The sequence below is a fragment of the Halichoerus grypus genome, chromosome 6, assembly GCF_964656455.1.
Source record: "Halichoerus grypus chromosome 6, mHalGry1.hap1.1, whole genome shotgun sequence".
Classification (NCBI taxonomy): domain Eukaryota; kingdom Metazoa; phylum Chordata; class Mammalia; order Carnivora; family Phocidae; genus Halichoerus; species Halichoerus grypus.
In genome coordinates, this window is record NC_135717.1 from 115,484,324 (window position 1) to 115,503,875 (window position 19,552).

Sequence of the window (19,552 nt, forward strand, 5' to 3'; positions counted from 1 at the left end):
GAGGGACCAGAGACAGAAGTACCCTCACCATTTAAATACTGTCCCATGCTGCTGCACATCAAGGATGAAGGTCTGCTCCAAAGCTGCATAAAACAAGTTTAATTTCCAACCAGGGTCACAGTCATCGCGTATCCCACATTTTGGGCAAGGAGAGAGGAGGTGAGTTATTGAACATATACAGTCTACATTCCAGAGGAGAAAAGAAGAGAAAAACCAGAACTGCAGTTACTACTGTAACATCACAAAACACACTCTGCTGGGGGAGGGGCCCAGAGGGGAATCTCTAGGGGGGAAAAAGGCTGTAACAAAGGAAAGCATAAAATGAAATCTACCAGAGGAGAGTGTGGGAGGGAACAGGCAAAAATGGAATGAGAAACCCAATCCTGAAAGAGCTTTTAGGAGAATGGGAATGTAGAAAGGACCACCCACCCCTGCCAAGGGCCTAGCAACCAGGAATACTACCAAGATCACTTACTGCCCCCCCCTGCTGGATGGATCCTTGAGCAGCACCAAGGCAACCTCCAAGGCTGCTTGCTAACACCCTCAGGCCCACTGGTCTCTGGAGCCCCCCAAAACAAGGTAGGGGTGGGCCTTAAATAAGAAAAACCTAATTGGGACTGCCATCTAACTAGGGAGGGTCAGACTGGGAGGCAGGAGAAGAGGTAAAATCCTCAGCTACTGCAAAGACCAAGAGTGGGGAATCCTAAGTAGGAACGAAACAAGGAAAGGGGAGACAGGCAACAGCAGTGAATGAGTTGAGAAGGCAAAGGCAACAGTTCAGGAGGGGAGAGGCAACAGGGGCAGGAGCAAAAAAATGAGGAAACAGAGGCAGAGGCAAAGGAAAGGGGTGGAGGGAAGCATCCGTGCGGTCAGGGGAGTGAATACATGTTAAAATGAACTAGAAGCTCCAGCATACCTCTCCCCTCACCCCTGCCACCAAATACACACACACACACACACACACACACACACACACACACAGGCCTAGAGATCAGGAGACCTGCACACTCCCACTGCATCTTGGGTAAACAGTACATCACTAAGGAACTGGCACTGAGGGAGACACCCCTGGAACCTCTCTTTCACAGTTCAACCTAGGGTAGGGTGGGGGTACTGATCTGCCTGTTGTAGACAAAGGTGGCAGGAAGCCTGGCCCCATGGGGTGGGGCTTGGGACAGTCCTTCTGGGAAGGGGTCCCTCAGCCATGCTCTGGGGGGGGGGGGAGGGGGGAGGGCAGGGTGCCGGGGCCCTGACCATAGCAGAAGGGTTATGGGCGGCCGTTTTGGAGCTCAGGGCGCAGCCAGCACACACAGGAGCCCACAGAAAAGCCACGGCTTCACAGAAACCGCAAAGTCAGGACCCGGGCCAGGACCTCAGGGACAAGCGCCCCCTGTAAACAGAGAGACGCAGTAGCAGCAGCTTCTGAACAACTACATAATAATGGGGGGAGGACCCTGAAGACCACTGCATCCCACCAGCACCAACAACTACTTCAGAGTTCTAATTTCCTCCACTCCAACCTCAAATGGATTCATGGGAAGTGGCTGAAACGGGCAGGAGAAAACTGTTGGGGTGGAGTGAGGAGGGACAGCAGGATAGTCTGAGGGTCTAGAAACAGAACAGAAAATGTTCAGCCTTCAGCACATCCTAGACTAGAAAAAGAGAGAAGTGGAGAATAGGGGAATTGAAACTGAGGTCTGCTATGTCACCCCCACTCCCCTGCTCCCCATTAAACCACCCAGCCAGCCCCGGTCAGGTCAGTAGGACTACTAGGGTGAGGAAACTTCTGACAAAGGACAGATGAACCACCCAGTCTCCAAGATCAGAAGATTGGGGGGGGGGGGCATGGGAGGGCAGGAATAGACTGATCCATGCCTCACCTTCTCCTAACAACACAAGAGGGTGAAGATGGAAAACCTGAGGCCCACCCCCCAGTGCCCTGGATCCCAAACACACCCCATGGTCTTGCTCTCCCCATCTTCCTCACAAGCTCCTGAGGAACAGATCTAAGGATGAGGAGGAGGATCAGCTGAACACTGGGCTGATAAGAGTGAGTGGGCTCTTCTCTCCTTCCCAGTAACAAGGCAGGGCAGAATAGCATCTCCTTGGGAACAGTCATCTAGAGATAAAGACCATCCCCCTGCCCTGAACAGGATGTAGAGAGGGGTACAAGGAAGATGGCGGTGGAAAATCCATCATCTGTCCTATCATCCAGAAAAACCTACCTGCAGAGAGGAGAGGAACCAGCTCAAGACTGGGGCAGCCTTCCCTCTACCTTCTTCCCTTTATCTCACCAACATGGGAGGGGCAGATGATAGGCTGGAGTGGGCAGTGACCTGGCTCCCAGCACCGAGCTGCACTCCACACCTCCACCCTGGCCCCCGCATATATATCTCTCTATACATGTATATACACGCGCACACATGCACGCACACACAGAGAGGCCCGTGCAATTTCCATGTAGAACAGGGAGAGAGTGGCAAAGGAAAGGAAGACGGGGAGTAGGAGAGGAACCTGTGGGGAGAGGGAAGGGACTGAGATGCCAAGAGCACAGCAACCAGAGCCAAACGAAGCGAACGGAGAGAATACCCCACCCCACCTCCCAAACCCCAGAGGATGAGGGGGGGCCACCCATGAAACCATAACAACCTTGTTTTTGTTTTAAATCCGATAAATTGGAATGATTCATCATCAGGACAGCAACTGGGGACTGGTCATGGACAGGGGAGAGGAGGGGAGGCAGGGGAGGCAAGGCTCTTGTTGGGCATGCGGACATGATACCCAGGGCCCTGGCCACACTGGCAACGGGAAGGAAGGGGCAGGGCTGGGGCAGGGAGACAGTAGGTGTGTCAGGGATAGGTGGGGTGGTCGGATAGGGCTGCCTGGCTCTCACTTCTTGTTTTTGAGCTGATTGGCCAGCCAGTCCAGGCCTTCGTACAGCCCGTCCCCGCTGGTGGCACAGGTGGCCTGAATGTACCAGTTGCGGTGACGCAGAGAATGCAGGCCCAACTTGTCTGTGATCTCAGCAGCGTTCATAGCATTAGGCAAATCCTGGAGCATGAGGGAGACACACAAAAAGGAGGCTCAGGATCTCTCAAAGGCTTCTAGAACACCCATCTACCAAAGAGATGTGTACCAGCACCCTCTCCTCCTCCACTGTAGGAACCAGAACAAGGTCCTAAAGAGCTGCTTTGGATTTATTCATCCCAGAACCACAGATCCAAGGCGCTAAAGGTCATTCCACTGGGGAGCTGCAAACCAAATACGGGGCTGTAGGGAAGTGAAGAGGTGATTCAGACTGGGCAAAGAATCAGGTCTGTCTGACTATAGGAGTGAGGGGAGTTCCACTAAATTAGACAACAGGGAAGATGAAGGAGGGATTTGAGGTATCTACCACACCAATCCCTGAGGACAGAAGTGTTGCTAATTAAAGCTGGGTAGGGGACAAGAAGAGGAACATAAAGAAGCCAGCTAATCATATTCCCCACACTTCCAAAATTGAGAACACAGTCACAGGGCTTCCCCTACAATGAGCCCCAATGCCCAGGATTTCCACAGCCAGGTTGACCTCTCTCAAATCCAGGGTGGGGAGAAGTCTCACCTGTTTGTTTGCAAAGACAAGGAGCACTGCATCCCGGAGCTCATCCTCTGCCAGCATCCTCATCAGCTCCTCTCGGGCCTCATTTACTCGCTCCCTATCATTGCTGTCGACCACAAATATCAACCCTAGGGAGGCAGAGCATGTGCTGCATAAGACAGCAGATGAACTCCCATCATCCCTACCACCAAAAGACAACACCCTCCATACACCCTCCAAATATTTGCTCCCTTTCCTCCTGTTCTCCCACCCCTAGGAGCTGTGGCAGGGCAAGGATTGGCTGCCCATAACCAAGAATGACAGCCACACCTTCTGCTCACACCCGACCAACCCATGCCAAGCTGGGCGATTCATATGCCATACCCTGGGTGTTTTGGAAGTAGTGTCTCCAGAGAGGTCGAATCTTGTCCTGGCCACCCACATCCCAAACTGTGAAGCTGATATTCTTGTACTCCACTGTTTCCACGTTGAACCCTTTGGAAAAAAACAGACAATGGCCACTTGGCCTCAAACACCAGGCCTGCAAACAATACCCCAGTGGTTTGTTTCTGTTTCCCCCAGCCTGGCTCTGATCCTAGCAAAGGAAAGAAAGCTGAGGCTTCCTCAGGCCTGGTATTCCCTGACCTAGTAGCCTAAAGGCCAAAAAAAAAACCTTAGATGGGGCGCCTGGGTGGCTCAGATGGTTAAGCATCTGCCTTCGGCTCAGGTCATGATCCCGGGGTCGTGGGATCAAGTCCCGCATCGGGCTCCCTGCTCCGCGGGAAGCCTGCTTCTCCCTCTGCCTCTCTCTGCCTCTCTCTGCCTCTCTCTGTCTCTCATGAATAAATAAATAAAATCTTTAAAAAACAAAAACAAAAACAAAACAAAACAAAAAAAACCTTAGAGAAAAAGTGGAAGAGGATGAGGAGGGCCAGTCTGGAGGTTCACAATCCCCTTGGTAACATGAGCTAACCTTCTCTGCTCATTCTCTGTCTTTGCCTCTCCCTCCTGCAAAGAAATGACTCAGCCCCACTCCTGTACCTCAGCCATCACGAGTCTGCCGCAGCTAAAATGTAGGGCCTGGGAAACACAGTGAAGAAAAAGTGAGCTCTAGTCTTGGAGCCCCAAATGCAGAACCAGTGGACAATGATGGTCTGGAGCCCCATCTATAAGGCAAACGTTCTCCCTCCCACAGGCAGGTCTTAACCAGGATCAGGTCCACTGAGGATCTAAAGTGAAACAACTCCTGGCCTCTGGCAGGAACATCAAAGCCTTTCACCTGCTTTCCAAACAACACAGAGAACAAACCAGCTCAGTGCCTGAGGGCAACTGTTCAGTGCCAGGCTGCGGAAGTTCCCGCATCAGAGAGGGCCCGGGTAGGTGGGCAAACGGCAGCCCCAGCACCTGCTAGTAAGTTAAATAACCATCCTTCCCTGAATCCCCCCAAGTTGCATAGACTTGCCTGGTGGCCAGGTGGGGGATCTAGGAATAGGCCCCTTGCCTGGCCCAGCTGTTGGCATGAAAGCTTACATCTAAGCTGTGCCCTTACCAATGGTGGGGATGGTGGTGACGATCTCCCCCAGTTTCAGCTTATACAGAATGGTGGTCTTTCCTGCAGCATCCAGGCCCACCATCAGGATGCGCATCTCCTTCTTCCCAATCAGGCTCTTCAGAAGGTTTCCAAAGATATTACCCATGATCACAGCAACCACTTTCTGAGGACAGGAGGGCTCAAGTGGGGGCAGTGGCAGTCTGGTTTTGGCCTGGGCCCTAGTATGGAGAACTCGATCCTAAGGCAAAGAAACATAAACTCATTAACACATCTGCTAGTCAGGATTTCATGTAAATGGGATTTGCCAAAGTCACGGCTGGAATTTATAAGAAGCTATGAAGATCAAGTCCCACTCAGAAACATCCTGAGTCTTTGGGAGCGGAGACAAAGCCGTGAACACTCAGGACCCCTGCTCTGCCATAATGTACCGGTGTGGCTTTGGATGAGTTATTCCCCCCGTCCATATCTGCCCCTATAAATGGAGGGGACTGAACTAGATGACTTCTGAAGTCCCTTCAGTTCTGACACTCTATACCATACAAGGCCTTGCAAGACCATGAATGCCCCTCCCTCCCGCAACCTTCCCCTGAGACTCCTGGAAAGGCTGGGAGAGGAGGGAGCGGAATGAGGAGTGGCTCTTTGTGACTCCTGACAAGGTTCAGGCTTGCCAGGTTCCCAAGGTCCATGCTCAAATCAAGAGACTTCACTTCTTCCCTTTCCGTATGTCTGCGATTCCACCTTCCTTCCACACACCAAAATTAATCAGGAAGAAATAAGGTGAAAGTTGTGCCCTGTTCATACAACGGTGTGCCTAGGCTACCCCTCATTCCTAGGCTCATCGTGGCCCATCCAAGGACAGCTTCTCCACTTTCTCACCTGCAATGAGGCAGTCACCTCATTCCCTGCCTCCTCCCTAACCCCCTTCAGTCTGTTCTCCACATAGCAGCCAGACTACTTTTAAAACCAAAATCAGGTCATGCTGCTTCTCTGTTCAAAACCCTCTCTTGGCTTCCTGTCTCCCTTTCAGTAAAATCCAAAACCATACCGTGGCTTGCAAGGTCCTGCACAATCTGCATTCCCGCTTCTCTCATTAGATCTCCTACTACTCTTCTCTTGGCTTACCCCACTTCAATTCCCCGACACTTTCCTGCCTCAAAGCTTTTGTACTTGCTATTCGCTCTGCCCTGAATGCTCCTCTCCCAGATAACCTTCATGGAGCATCCCCTCACTTCCTTCAGGTATCCATCTGAATATCACCTTATCAAAGAGGCCTTCCACAACCACCTCTAATGGTTGTGGATCGCACATCACTCTCTACCCCATTTATCCCACTTCATTTTTCTTCATAGCATTTATCACCATCAGACACATCACACGTTTGTTTCTTGCTGTACTGTTTTTCTCCTACCACAATGTCAGCTCCTTATCTATTTTGTTCACTGCTGTGTTCCTGGTACCTTGAATAGTGCCTGGTACATAGCAGCTGAACAAATGAACTAAAACTCCCAGGGTCTAATACTGACCTTACTAAGCAGCTCACTAAGACTGATTGGAAACTTATGCCTGGTGCATACTAGGATCTTAACAAATTATCTGCTGAAAACATGAAGATGGCAGTAAGAAGCACTACGAAGGCACAAAGTGCCTATCTTCCCACCCCACCCATTGCCCCCAAAAGACAGAATCCTGGAGTCACTCATTCCCTCTCCTCTTCCCTCCCTTCTCTATGGCACAGGATGGCCACAGAAATGCATTTCTGAGCCAATGAAATAGAGTTCAGGATCGCCCATGGCAGCCAGTTCTCTGTGCCTGCAGGAGACAGGCGTCCGCGGGCAGCTTATTCAGCAATCACCATATGCCAGCTGCTGGCATTCTCCGTAGTCTGGGAACCAGAGGCACACACACACCAAACCCAGCAGGCGAAGGAACAGGTCAAGACAGAGTGCACCCAAACCCAAGAATGTGAAAGGTGGATGGGGAGGAATCTAATTTACAAGCTAAAGCATGGGGGTTTAGTGGGAGTTGAGCTGTTTTCTCAAAAACTATTTCAGTTTTGTTTGTTTCCTACTCTCCTCAGTTTGCAGCAAATTCCAGACTAGTACAAAGGAGCCAGATCGACAGCCCCTGGAGACCAAAGTACTAGTTTGTCCAAAAAACAGAAACAATGAGTGCTTATGGAGTGTTTCATCTTCAAAGGCCTTCCCAGACATCCACTAATGAGCCAGGCGTGGTGCTCCTGGTAGGTTCCTCAGATGAGCCCTGCCCCTGACCCAGAGGGCTCACACCCCAGGGAGAGGACCTGGCTCAACCTTAGGGCTCAACTTCAGCCAAGTCGCCCACTAGCCATCCTCCCTGCCCATCCTGCCTAAACCCACCCAGGCAGACAGATCCTGGAGGATCTGTAGGCAGGAAGGGACATCTGCCCAGCTAATAAGATCAGATTCCATCAACCCTGGCAATCTGTAGTAGTCAGACTTCTGGTTCTGCCACCCTCATCTCCAGAAATTAAAACTTCCCCAAGTCTTCCTAGTCTTGATCTTATTTCCTACTCAGGCCTCCTCTTCTCCAGTTCCAGATGATACTTTGCTTTAAGGCTTTGGTAGTAGGCTTTGGCCCAGGTTCTGAACTGGAATTTATACCAAGCATTTATCTTGCTGTCCTTCATGAATGAAGCAATTGCTGATTAAAGGATTACCAACCGTGAGTGGCTGAAAAATACCCCTGGCCCCAAAACATGCACACACTGTCCTTTGGTTTGCTTGTTTGCTAAACTAGCAAGTTAACGTCTTGGTTCAAAAGCTGATCCCAGTGTTACACTTATTTCTCTTTCCTGGCATGTCCCTGAATTATCTGAGCCACTCATGTGGCACTTACTACTTCATGGAGCTTTTTCTCTCTTAGAAGTCTGTACATTTACCATCTCTACAGTTTAACTGTATTCTCCATGGGCAAGGACTATGCCTTTTATTTATTTTGGATCTGTCCCCACTCCCAGTGCCAAGCCCACTATAGGAGTTCAACCAAGCACAGGGGCTGATTTAAGCCTCCTCTGAGGATGTCCTTATATTTCTTCTGCCCCAGCAGTACTCGGTATCTCTGTGGAAAGCACAGATGGTTTCTTAGATCCCCTGTCAATTCTTGGCCATTTTCCACACCATATGTGACCCCAAGACTGGTTTGGAAACACCATAAAAGGACTAGAAGACTAAAATCGATGGAATTTTCTCTTGCCATTTAATACGCAATGGGCCTGATGGATAATTGATGAAATGCCCACGTAGTCACTGTGTGTCCTCTGGGGGCAGCGCCACGCCTTGAAATTAGTGGACATTATGACTCCTCTTTAATATAATCAGGAGCTGGACTCAGATGAGCATTCCAAAGCAGGTGTTGGTTTTCTTGTCCTGGCTTTCTCTGTCCCTATCACCAGATAGCACGCGGCCTCTACCACGAGGATGGTGGCAACTTGCAGCTTTGTGTCATGAACACAAATCTTGGGTTATACTGCCGATTTTTACTTTCACCCATAATGCATTCCTAAAAAAAGCTCTGGGAAGCAGAATGGCAAAAAAATACATAAACCCTGGATTGTTTCCCTATGTACTGTACAGCCTATAGTTACTCTCTTTTACCACAGATGGCACTCCTGTGTGGAAAGGGCAAAATGCCAGGGTTCCACGGGCTGTGAGAAACCAGGAATCAGCAGTTAAAACTGAAGATGAGTGGCTTAGGATGCAAAATGGACTACAGCAATATCCCTATTATTAAAAAAGTATACCTCAACATTCTATTTTACAGCCACAAGCTTTGTTATCAGTGGTACAAATAACAAGAGCTCTTAAGGTGTGTTCCAGTACAATCCGTGTGGAACACTGCAGGAGTTCAATCAAACACATTGCCTGATTTAAGCTTCATCTGAGGATGTCCTCACTGACGACTACTTACTGCCCCCAAGCCCACCCCCCCCCCCCCAGGAGAGGCAGGCTGTTGCCATGACTGCTCAGCCATCCTGGCTTGTGTGTGTTGCAGGAACATGCCCGCCTCACTCTCCAAGTGATTCTGAGAGTCACACTCAGTCTGCCACACACAACTCCCCCCCCCCCCCGACTCTGGTGGCTGACTCAGGCTTGCATCCTACGACACCTACCTCTGAGGGGACTTCTGATCTGACACCACCTCCTCCTCTTCAGGCTGCATGGGTCCAGGGAAAGGAAGACCAAGGTCTCCCAAACCTTCTGCTGCCAGGTAGGTGCACTAAAAGCAGCTTTGTTCCCAGACAATTTTCACATTGCGATATCACTAATAGAGATGCTATTTTTAGTACAGCCAATGGAGCAGACCGATAAAATGTAAGGAAACAAAAGCAGGGTCTGCCTGTACTTGGTTTCCTTAGCACAGCTGGCTTGTGACCTCTATAAACTTTCCAAGTTTTTGTCTCAAGAGCACTGTAATCACAAGCACACAAGAACTCCTAGATTAATATCTCAATGACTTCTACTGGACTCAGAGATTTCCCAAAGCCAAGAAATAGCTTCTGATGTCAGCTTCCATCCATTCACTAAGCACTTATTGGGTATACAGAACTAGGGATACAGAGAGGAAGACAACTTCTGCCTTCATGAAACTCAGTCAGTGGGAGAGAAAGACAAGCAAACAGAATTACAAAACAGCACGAGAGTAAGAGTGGAATAAGCACATAGTGTTATGGGGACAGCAAGCTGGAGCAGTTAATCAAGACTAAGGAGTAAAGGGTAATTCCCAGACATGATTCCCAGGTCACCCTCCGAGCTGACTCCCGACAGAAGAATAGGAAGTAATCAAACAATAAAGAAGAGGGAGTGGGGGAGAGGGAACGTGTGTCAAAGGCATAAATACCTGAGTTAGAGACAGCACTTTTTACTAGCCAAAGCCAGGTGCAGTTGAGAGTCAGTTTATTTGGATGCCACATGGTGAGTAAAAGGAAGTGACGACACTGGAGAGGTAAGAATGGGCTAGATCATGAAGGGCCTTGAAGGCCATACTTAGTAACATGAGCAAGTATGTGCTTTAGAAAGACCATTCTTTCTGAGCACCTGGCTGACTCAGTCAGTAGAGGATGCAACTCTTGATCTCAGAGTCGTGAGTTCAAGCCCCATGTTGGGTGTAAAGCTTGCTTAAAAAAAAATAATAATAAAGGACCATCCTGGCAGTCATTTGGGTGTAAATTAAAAGCGGAAAAAGACTTGAGGCAGAGAGACCATGTGGGAGGTACAGTAATACAGCCGAGAAATCAAAAGTTCTTAACCACAGGAAGCAATAAAAACGAAAAGATAGATTTGAAACATCAAAACAGGGCGCCTGGGTGGCTCAGTCAGTTAAGGCTCTGCCTTAGGCTCAGGTCATGATCCCAGAGTCCTGGGATTGAGCCCTGCGTGGTCAGGCTCCCTGCTCAGTGGGGAGTCTGCTTCTCCCTCTCCCGCACACCTTGTGCTCTCTCTCTCAAATAAGTAAATAAAATCTTTAAAAAAATAAATCAATTAATTTAAAAAAAATTTTTTAAAAGAAATCATAGTGTTCTGAATAGTCAAGGCTCTAGTTGTAGGCACTGGAGCAGCTATGGAATATCAGGAGATGAAATGGTTGTAAGCTGGTCAGTTTCTAAGAACAGGGCAAGCTGAACGCTTTGTTAGAGGGCAGCACCACGGGACGTTCCAAAGAAACAAATGAGTCTAGTTTTTATCTGGTCACATTTTTATCTGGCCATATATTCTGAAACAGCCCCGATTCTCTGTTCTGATTCACTTGCTCGTTGTCCACAGGAAAAGGGCTGTCCATGGGGCCGCGGCGGAGCTCAGTCTCAACCCTGAGATCATGATCTGAGCCAAAACCAAGAGTCAGACTTAACTGACTGAGCCACTTAGGCGCCCCTTTCAGGCCTTATTTTAATTTGCCTTTTCTACAACCTTTGATCCTCCTGCCTTTTTTTTTTAATGTTTTTTCCTCATTGGTGTCTATGATGTCTTACTGTCTTGATGTCCTTTTGGCCCCTCTGGTTGCTTCTTACTCTCTTTCCTGGCCTCTGTTTTGCCTACTGATTTAAATGTTGATGTGCCCCAAGTTTCTGCCTTTGGCCTTTTCTCTTGTCCCACTGTACACACACTCCCTAGATATATCAGTTAGAGTAGCATCAGTTGCAAAAGATAGAAGACACACCTGTGGCTTAAATGACAAGTAGATTTATTAAAGCATACAGCTTGAAGTCTAGGTAAAATAAGCCAGACACAAAAGGACAAAATTGTATGATTCCATGTATATGAAGCACCCTAGTCAAATTCATACAGATGGAAGTAGAATGGTGGTTGCCAGGGGGTGGAGGTAGGGGAAATGCAGGTTATTGTTTAACAATTACAGAGTTTCAGTTTGGGAAGATGAAAAAGGTCTGGAGATGGATGGTGGTGATGGTTGCAAAACAGTGTGAATGTACTTAATGCCACTGAACTGTGCACTTAAAAATGGTCAAAACGGTAAATTGTGTTATGTATATTCCCCTACACAGAGAGAGAGAGAGGGAGAAATCTAGAGCTAGAACGCTTGTTTTTTTAATCCACCAGCTCTACAGTGTTATTAAGGACCCAAATTTTCTCCATTTTTCTGCTCTGACATCCTAGAGTTCTTATGTCTGTCTCTTCATGCTCTTGGAATTACTCCAGCATCTCATTCTTCTACATCAACATCTAAAGGCTGGACAAGAGAATGTTGCCATATGTCTTTTTTTTAAGATTGAGGAAAACTTTCCCAGATGCTCCCAGCAGACATTCCCTATATTTTATTGGCTAGAATTAGTACATGACCATTTGTGACTCAGTCACTGGCAAGGGAAATGGAATGCCCACATCCCTTAGGCTGATCAGTTTTCATACCCTAGGGCTGGGGAAGGGTATCTTTATACCCCCACCCCCAACATCTGAACACATTAGGGGTTGTGTCAGAAGCAAGAAGGGGAAGAATTACTCTTTGGGTAGATAGCCAGTAACGGCTGTCATCCTGGATCCTGGTTTCTCTTATGGCTTCAGTTACCATCTGTGCAGATGATTCCCAAATACCCAGCTCAGCCTTTCTCCTGGGCTTCACACCTTAGCACCTCAAAATTGAAGTTTAATCTAAAAATAAGTATCTTCAGGGCACCTGAGTGGCTCAGTCAGTTAAGCATCTGCCTTCGGCTCAGGTCATGCTCTCAGGGTCCTGGGATAGAGCCCCGCGGTGGGCTCCCTGCTCAGCGGGCAGTCTGCTTCTCCCTCTCCCTCTGCCTCCTCCCCCCGTTCATGCTCTCTCAAATAAATAAAATATTAAAAAAAAAAAAAAAAACTAGTATCTTCAATCTCAGATTTGTTCCTCTTGTATTTCTTGGCTAACGAAGTGCCCCCAGATCACCCAGGCCAGAAACCTGGGAGTCATTTTTGACTCTTCTACTCTTCCTTCCTAAATTTAATCAGTAGTTAAATCCTGTGGATTCTACTATTTTGATGTTTCACTATGCTTTCTTAATTACAAAAGCACTGAAATTCCACAAGCAGTCAGCCTAAAGCCCTAATAAACCTTTGCTCCAATCTGGTTCCCACTTCACAGGTCAAAATCGAGCTGCTGGTGAACAGATGACAAAGGAAGCTATGGTTTAGACAAGGCCCACCATTACAGAGCAGTCTAAGGATTCAGAAAACAGGGAACTGGGGCGCCTGGGTGGCTCAGTCGGTTGGGTGTCTGCCTTCAGCTCAGGTCATGATCCCAGGGTCCTGGGATCAAGCCCCGCATCGGGCTCCCTGTTCCTCGGGAAGCCTGCTTCTCCCTCTCCCACTCCCCCCGCTTGTGTTCCTTCTCTCGCTGTGTCTCTCTCTGTCAAATAAATAAATAAAATCTTTAAAAAAAAAAGAAGAAAAGAAAACAGGGAACTACCTAGCTTGGGGAATAAGTTACGTGTGATCCCTTAGCACCTCAAACACACTCCTACTCTAGGATTCACCATAGAATGTTTTATTCACATTTGTCTGTTTTGCTTTCCAGAGCTGGAACTTCCCAAATAATGTGCCTTTAGGGGCGCCTGGGTGGCTCAGTTGTTAAGCGTCTGCCTTCGGCTCAGGTCATGATCCCAGAGTCCTGGGCTCGAGCCCCGCATCAGGCTCCCTGCTCCGCGGGAAGCCTGCTTCTCCCTCTCCCATTCCCCCTGCTTGTGTTCCCTCTCTCGCTGTGTCTCTCTCTGTCAAATAAATAAATAAAATCTTTGGGGTGCCTGGGTGGCTCAGTCATTAAGCGTCTGCCTTCGGCTCAGGTCATGATCCCAGGGTCCTGGGATCGAGCCCCGCATCGGGCTCCCTGCTCCACAGGAAGCCTGCTTCTCCCTCTCCCCCTCCCCCTGCTTGTGTTCCCTCTCTCGCTGTGTCTTTCTCTGTCAAATAAATAAGTAAAATCTTTAAAAATAAATAAATAAATAAATAAAATCTTTAAAAAAAAAAAAATTATGTGCCTTTAACGCATTACAGGTCTGCCATACATCCCATCAGTACTAAATGGCTAGGCAGGGCTTAAGGTGGCTAGAGCCCAAGGGCCAGTCATCTCAGCTTGCAAGCACTATGTCTTTCTCACTATTACCATTCTCTGTGTATGCCATGACAAAAGGTTGGGGAAGTACTTCACTAAACTATGAGCCCTTGTCAGCAGGGACCATGCCTTATTCATGTTTCATGTCTCCAGCACCATGACTAATCTGTAGCTAGTGACTAACATGCTTGCTTTTGAGGAGTATGGTTCTACTGATGGTGGTAAAACATTTCTGAGGTTGAGGAAGACAGTATTCTATAGGTGATCCCTGATCCTTTTCCTGTATCTGACAAACTCGAGAAATGGTTGCTATGTTCTCAGAGCCCGAGCCCTAGCCCTAGCCCTAGGGTTCCCTGGATGGGCTTCACAGGCTTGGGGGTGGGGGAAGAACTATATGAGAGGCTCTAATTATGCTCCTCCCCTCTACCCCACCACCAGAGCAGCTCCATTTTTATCCATGCAATGTATTAGACTTCAAATAAGATTTTATAGAAGGTAACGTTTAATTCCTTTTAACAGAAGAGGAAAAGGGGGTCAAAAACCACTGCAACAGAGAGCAAATGTTCTCCTGCATCCTAAATCATGCTGAAGTTTAAACATCCATGCCTGACGCTCTAATGTAAAAGCTCATAAAGGAAGGGTTATACCAGGCTCTCATCAGTAATGGAAGAGCTAAAGGGTACGATGAGATCTGCTACACCCAGTCATCTCATCTTTCTTCAGGAATATGGTGATAATGGTGGATCCATGAATTCCCAAGCCATGTCCCTTCGGGTCCATATGGCACAGCAGATCCTTTGTAGAAGTCCAATACAAAGCTCTAAAACGTTCATGGAATCCCTACCACAGTCAGTTCTTTCCCAGACTATAATGCAAGCCTTCAAACATTTGTGGAACTTCCACATGCTCCCCATGTCTTTTCATTATCAAAAAGCTTTACTAGCATTTTACCTGTATTTGCAACAGATGTTGAAAAGGTATAGCAGGTAAAATTACACAGATATCACAACTCTGGACCTTAATACAGTACATTCTAAAACATACTCAGAGGGAGACATTTAAAGGAGATAGGACTAAATGAAAAGAGTGGCCCAGGAAATGGAGGATGCTGAAATACTAATTGAGACCTAAAATAAAAGGACCCAGGAATCTATATCCCTGACCTAGGTCATTTAGAGTGCTCTTGTATGAAAGAGTCAACCGTTACTTCAATCATGCTGACTTTTCTAACATGAACACTATTCTTGAGCCCCCACATCCTCACCGTGCATCCAAGTTGATGGTCCAGGGCCCCTGCCTTGCTCCAGCTTCACCTCCCACTCAGGCAGCAGGAGCTGCCTCTGTGAGGCTGATGCTGAAAAAAGATTTCATTGCTCATAAGCCTACGACCAGCAAAGAAAGTCATGGTAACAATCATCCCTCTACACAGGCGGCAAGTTATTCTTTTGTCAACCTCCTCTCCTTTAAGGCAGCCCTGAGTGCTCATATTATTATTGCTATTATGATGATGATTATTAATAGCAACTAACATTTATTTGGGGCTTACTATGTGCTTTGTACAGTACTAACTACTTTACATGTATTATCTCATTTAATTCTCATGCCAATACTATGAAGTAGGTACTATCATTATCATGTTCTTTACTGATGAGGAAAATGAAGCTAAAGGAGGACAAGTTTTTCACCAAAATCATAAAACTAGTAATTAGCAGAGGCAGGATTTGAACCCAATTTTGTCTGATTCCAAGGTCCACACTCTAAATAACCATACCATAGTGCCTCTAAATTGACCCGCAACAAAAATGGTGAAGAGAGCCAAAAACGGTGATATGCTTTGAGTCTCGGGCTGCTTGGCATCCATTTCTAAAGGTGTATGGGGAAGCAGATTCCACAATTTCCCTGTTATTCACTCAGCTTTAACAAACCTGGTTTTAAAGAAGTTCCTCCTTCTAAGCAACAAATCCCACCCACTATCCTCTGAGTCCATTTCCTCTTATTATATGACTCCAGTGGAAAGAGAGTAGCAGAAATGAACACACACAATATGATCCTCTGTGCACTTGAGACTTCACTTCCACTCTTTCCAGCCTGCTACCACCCCTCCTTTATACTTGCATTCAGTTTAATAATAGCAGCTACCATTCACTGGCACCAATTCTGTGCCAGGCACCACATACATACATTGGCTCTCTCCTCTGTAATCCCCAGAATTCCAATTTTGACAATACTCTGAAGGACTTAACATCTTTGCCCACAGTGGGGAAGCAGGAGATCTGGGATTTCAGATAAATAATGACTTTGTGTTCTAGTAATATTTTTCTTTTTCGGTCTTAGTTTCCATTATCCATGTCTGTTTTGTGCCTCGTAGGAAGGTGGAGAGGCCATGACTTCGTAATTACAATGCCCAAGGGCCTTTGTACCCTCACTCAGCTATCTCCAGGCACTCTCCCTGACAGCCAAGCCATCTCTTTCTCTTTACTTAAACTGTAGTCAGAAAGCTTGTTGAGTTCTACCCATTCACATCCTGTATTCATCCCAAGAGCCTACTGTTTGCATTAGGCACTGTGGGAGACACAACATGAAATCCAATCCCTGCAATCAAAATGTTTCATCTCTTTGGAAAAACAAGACTTACACATAAAATTTTTGATGATGCAAGGTAATAATTCTATGCTGGGGGGCGCCTGGGTGGCTCAGTCGGTTAAGCGGCTGCCTTCAGCTCAGGTCATGATCCCAATCGAGCCCAGCATCAGACTCCCTGCTCAGCGGGGAACCTGCTTCTCCCTCTGCTTCTCCCCCTGCTCATGCTTTCTCTCTCTCTCTCAAATAAAAAATGAAATCTTTGAAATAATAGTAATAATAATAATTTCTATGCTGGGAGGCAGGAAGCATGTAAATATGTGATACACAGGGGGCCCTTCTCAGCTAAATCGAAGGTCAATGATTCATTCTGTGAACAGGTGACCTCTGTGGATCAGCTTCTTTCTTTTTTTTTTTTTTTTTTTTAAAGATTTTATTTATTTATTTGACAGAGAGAGACACAGAGAGAGAGGAAACACAAGCAGGGGGAGTGGGAGAGGGAGAAGCAGGCTCCCGGCAGAGCAGGGAGCCCGATGCGGGGCTCGATCCCAGGACCCTGGGATCCTGACCTGAGCCGAAGGCAGACACTTAACGACTGAGCCACCCAGGCGCCCCAAGCTTCTTTCTTAAAATGAGCTTTTAGAGACATGTTATTCAAACTCAGGTCTAATGTGCAATAACCAATTCACTGCTCCACTCCAGTCATATCAAGTGGAGACACTTACCCAAGAAGCTCAAGACAAAATGGCAGCAAAGATGGTCACTACCTGATTAAGGCCACGGGAGAAAAGTATGCAGAGACTAGATTCTGTTCTGTTGCACTGACCCAAGCAATCAGACTCCTGCAGCATTCTCCTATCCATAAAACTTTCATGCCATAGACCAGGGGTGACCCAATCCAACAGCAGCAGAGGCAGGTTTTGAGTTACGGTTCTCCCTCAACCAGATGATCTCACTATTTCTTCTCACTCCTGACCACATGCCACACTCCTCCTGGCCTGGCCAGAGGGAGACCGGCAGTAATACAACCCAGAAAGAAGGGAACTCCCCCAAAAGAGGAGCTACCACTTTGCTATGCAAGTGGCCGGGGTTAACAGGGAACTCCACCTCCCCCTCCTTCCCTCAAACATTGGTGTAAGCAATGGCTCCATTTTCTGTTCCGGGAATCCTGGTACTTCCTAAAGAAAGAAAGCGGATTGGAAGACACAAACTCAGAGCCAGCGACTAGCTGCTCCCTCCTCCTGTGAGACCGCCCCCGCTTTGCCTGGGGGAGGAAGGCACCACCTCTCCTCTCCAAGCAAGATCTGATCCCCCCACCCTCTTCTGCCTCTTCTCCTCCCGCTCCCCACCTGCTGCCCTGGTCCCAACGTGTGGTTCCCAAAACCCAAAGCGCAACCTCTACCGGAATAGTGCCCCTGGGGTGCCCCACTAGCTTGCCTGGCCGACTGATCCCTAAATCCCTTACGCACCCTTGCCCCATGAAGGGAGTACAGGGTGTCACCGCTGCAAGGCTCTGGTCTCCTAGTACTAAGGTGGAGCAGGAGAGAGGGTAGGAAAAAGCGGCATTCCCTAGCCCTTTAACAGGAAAAGGATACAAAACAGTCATCACCGCCCCCGCATCACCTCTCTCTGGACTGTTTTCCTCCACCTCAACCCCGACCCCTCGTAAGCCCACCTCCTGCAGGCGAGGGGAACCTAACTGCAGCCCGGGTCGCCCCCGCGTGCGAGGCAGAGCACAGATTCGTGAGCGCCCCCCACCCCCACCCCAGCTCCGCGTCCTTCAAATGTGGGGGAAGGCGAGAGACTGGCCCGGCGCCCCCTCCCCGAGCTCTCAGGTGGGAAGGACCACACCGCTCCGTGCCCGGCAGTGCCGGGGGGAGGGGGGTCTATCTCCTCATCCCCCACCCCGAGCCTCTCCTCTACCGGGACCCGCCTTCCTTCCCCAGCCCCTCACCAGTTCCTGCTCCCAGCTCCGCCGCCGCAGCCGCCGCCTCCGCCCCCGCAGGTTCCGCTCGGCACTGGTTCCGCTCCCTCCGACTCCCCCAAGCCGATTTCGGCAAGGCTGCTCCCCTGGCCCCGCTCCCCAGCTCCCTCCTTCCTTTCCTCCACCTAGCACCGGAAGCCGCGACGGCGACAGGAGCTGTGCGGCGCACCCCCACCCCCAGACCGGGATACTTCCCACCTCCCCGATCGCGCGAGAACTGCGCGGTAGCGAGCGGCAGTTCTCGCGAGATCTATCACCATGGCAGCGGCTGCAGCAGAGGCAGCCGGGTGCAGGAGCTGAAGCTTGGGCGGGGGCCGATGTGGGGGCTGCAGGCTGCGGGCGGCGGAGGCGGGAGCCGGGAAGTGGGGATGAGGCAGTGGGCATTGAGGTGAGAATTGCAAGCTCCAGGGCCATGCCTGAAATTTAATGACTGGAACTGCGTGCTGGCCACACTGGAAGGGGCTGGGCGGAGAGGCAAAGCCAGGAGCCGGGTACGAGTGAGGAGCCCTTGCTGTGGCCCACCCTATTCTTCCAGACCACATCTTTATTTCTTAACCACGGCTAGCTGCATCTCCCTGAGAGCCCTCGCTGCATCGCTGTTGCTACTCACTCCTCCCAAGCTAAGACTGGGTTACTCAGGGGTCTGAATCAGGAGATCCTTTCCCATGGGGAAGAGGAGAGAGAGTGATGAATTTAAGAGACTGAAGGAAAGAACTGGACTCTGGTCCAGTTAGGAAGTTGGAAAGTGAAAGACAACTGTGGAAGCCTAATATTTAGAGGTGTGGTTTGAGGAAGTGTACCTAGATGACTATGAATTTTAGTATCCCAAGGAAAATGAGACTTTACACCCATGTTTCTCCACCCCTGCCCACCCCCACTTCCCTTACACTCATTTCTGCATCTGATCTAGACATGCAGAGGTGCCTTGGAACAGTCTCTGCTGTGATAGAAGGTCACTAGTAATACTAAGAACAGAAGTTTCTTTAAGTGGCCTCTCTCCTCAGTATAAGGGAACACATAGCTCTTCCCTAAGGCTTGAGCCAAAATTGGTGCTTTTCTGGATTTTTTTTTTTTTTTTTGGCCTTATTTCTTCTCTTTCAAGAAGAACCAGGTTGGTAGATAGCCACACTGTGTCTATCCGTTGTCCTCATCAATCCCTGATGTATATATTCACCACTCTCTTCCTCTTATCCCAGTCTGTTTTCTCTCTTATTCTAATGTGGAAAATAATATGGCCCTAGAATGTGAAGCCGAGAGGACCCTAATTTAACATAGTGAGGGATGATCT

At 48.6% G+C, this 19,552-nt stretch overlaps 1 protein-coding gene across 1 annotated transcript; it reads right to left on the reverse strand.

Moving 5' to 3' along the window:
- Positions 1-84: 84 nt before the first annotated feature.
- On the reverse strand, positions 85-18,423 carry ARF3 (ARF GTPase 3). Its single transcript, XM_036121138.2, has 5 exons — positions 18,235-18,423; positions 5,127-5,367; positions 3,962-4,072; positions 3,602-3,726; positions 85-3,051 (listed from the first exon to the last, which is right to left on the reverse strand). The coding sequence occupies exons 2-5, from the start codon at positions 5,272-5,274 to the stop codon at positions 2,890-2,892; spliced, it is 546 nt and encodes a 181-aa protein (XP_035977031.1). The 5' UTR covers positions 5,275-5,367; positions 18,235-18,423; the 3' UTR covers positions 85-2,889.
- Between the last annotated feature and the right edge of the window lie 1,129 nt (positions 18,424-19,552).

Coding starts and splice junctions, on each gene's coding strand:
- ARF3 (XM_036121138.2), bottom strand. CDS start 5,274: ATGGGTAATATCTTTGGAAACCTTCTGAAGAGCCTGATTGGGAAGAAG. Junction 3,727..3,961: donor CTACTTCCAAAACACCCAGG/GTATGGCATATG, acceptor CTGCCTCCCTAG/GGTTGATATTTGTGGTCGAC. Junction 3,052..3,601: donor TTGTCTTTGCAAACAAACAG/GTGAGACTTCTC, acceptor CTCATGCTCCAG/GATTTGCCTAATGCTATGAA.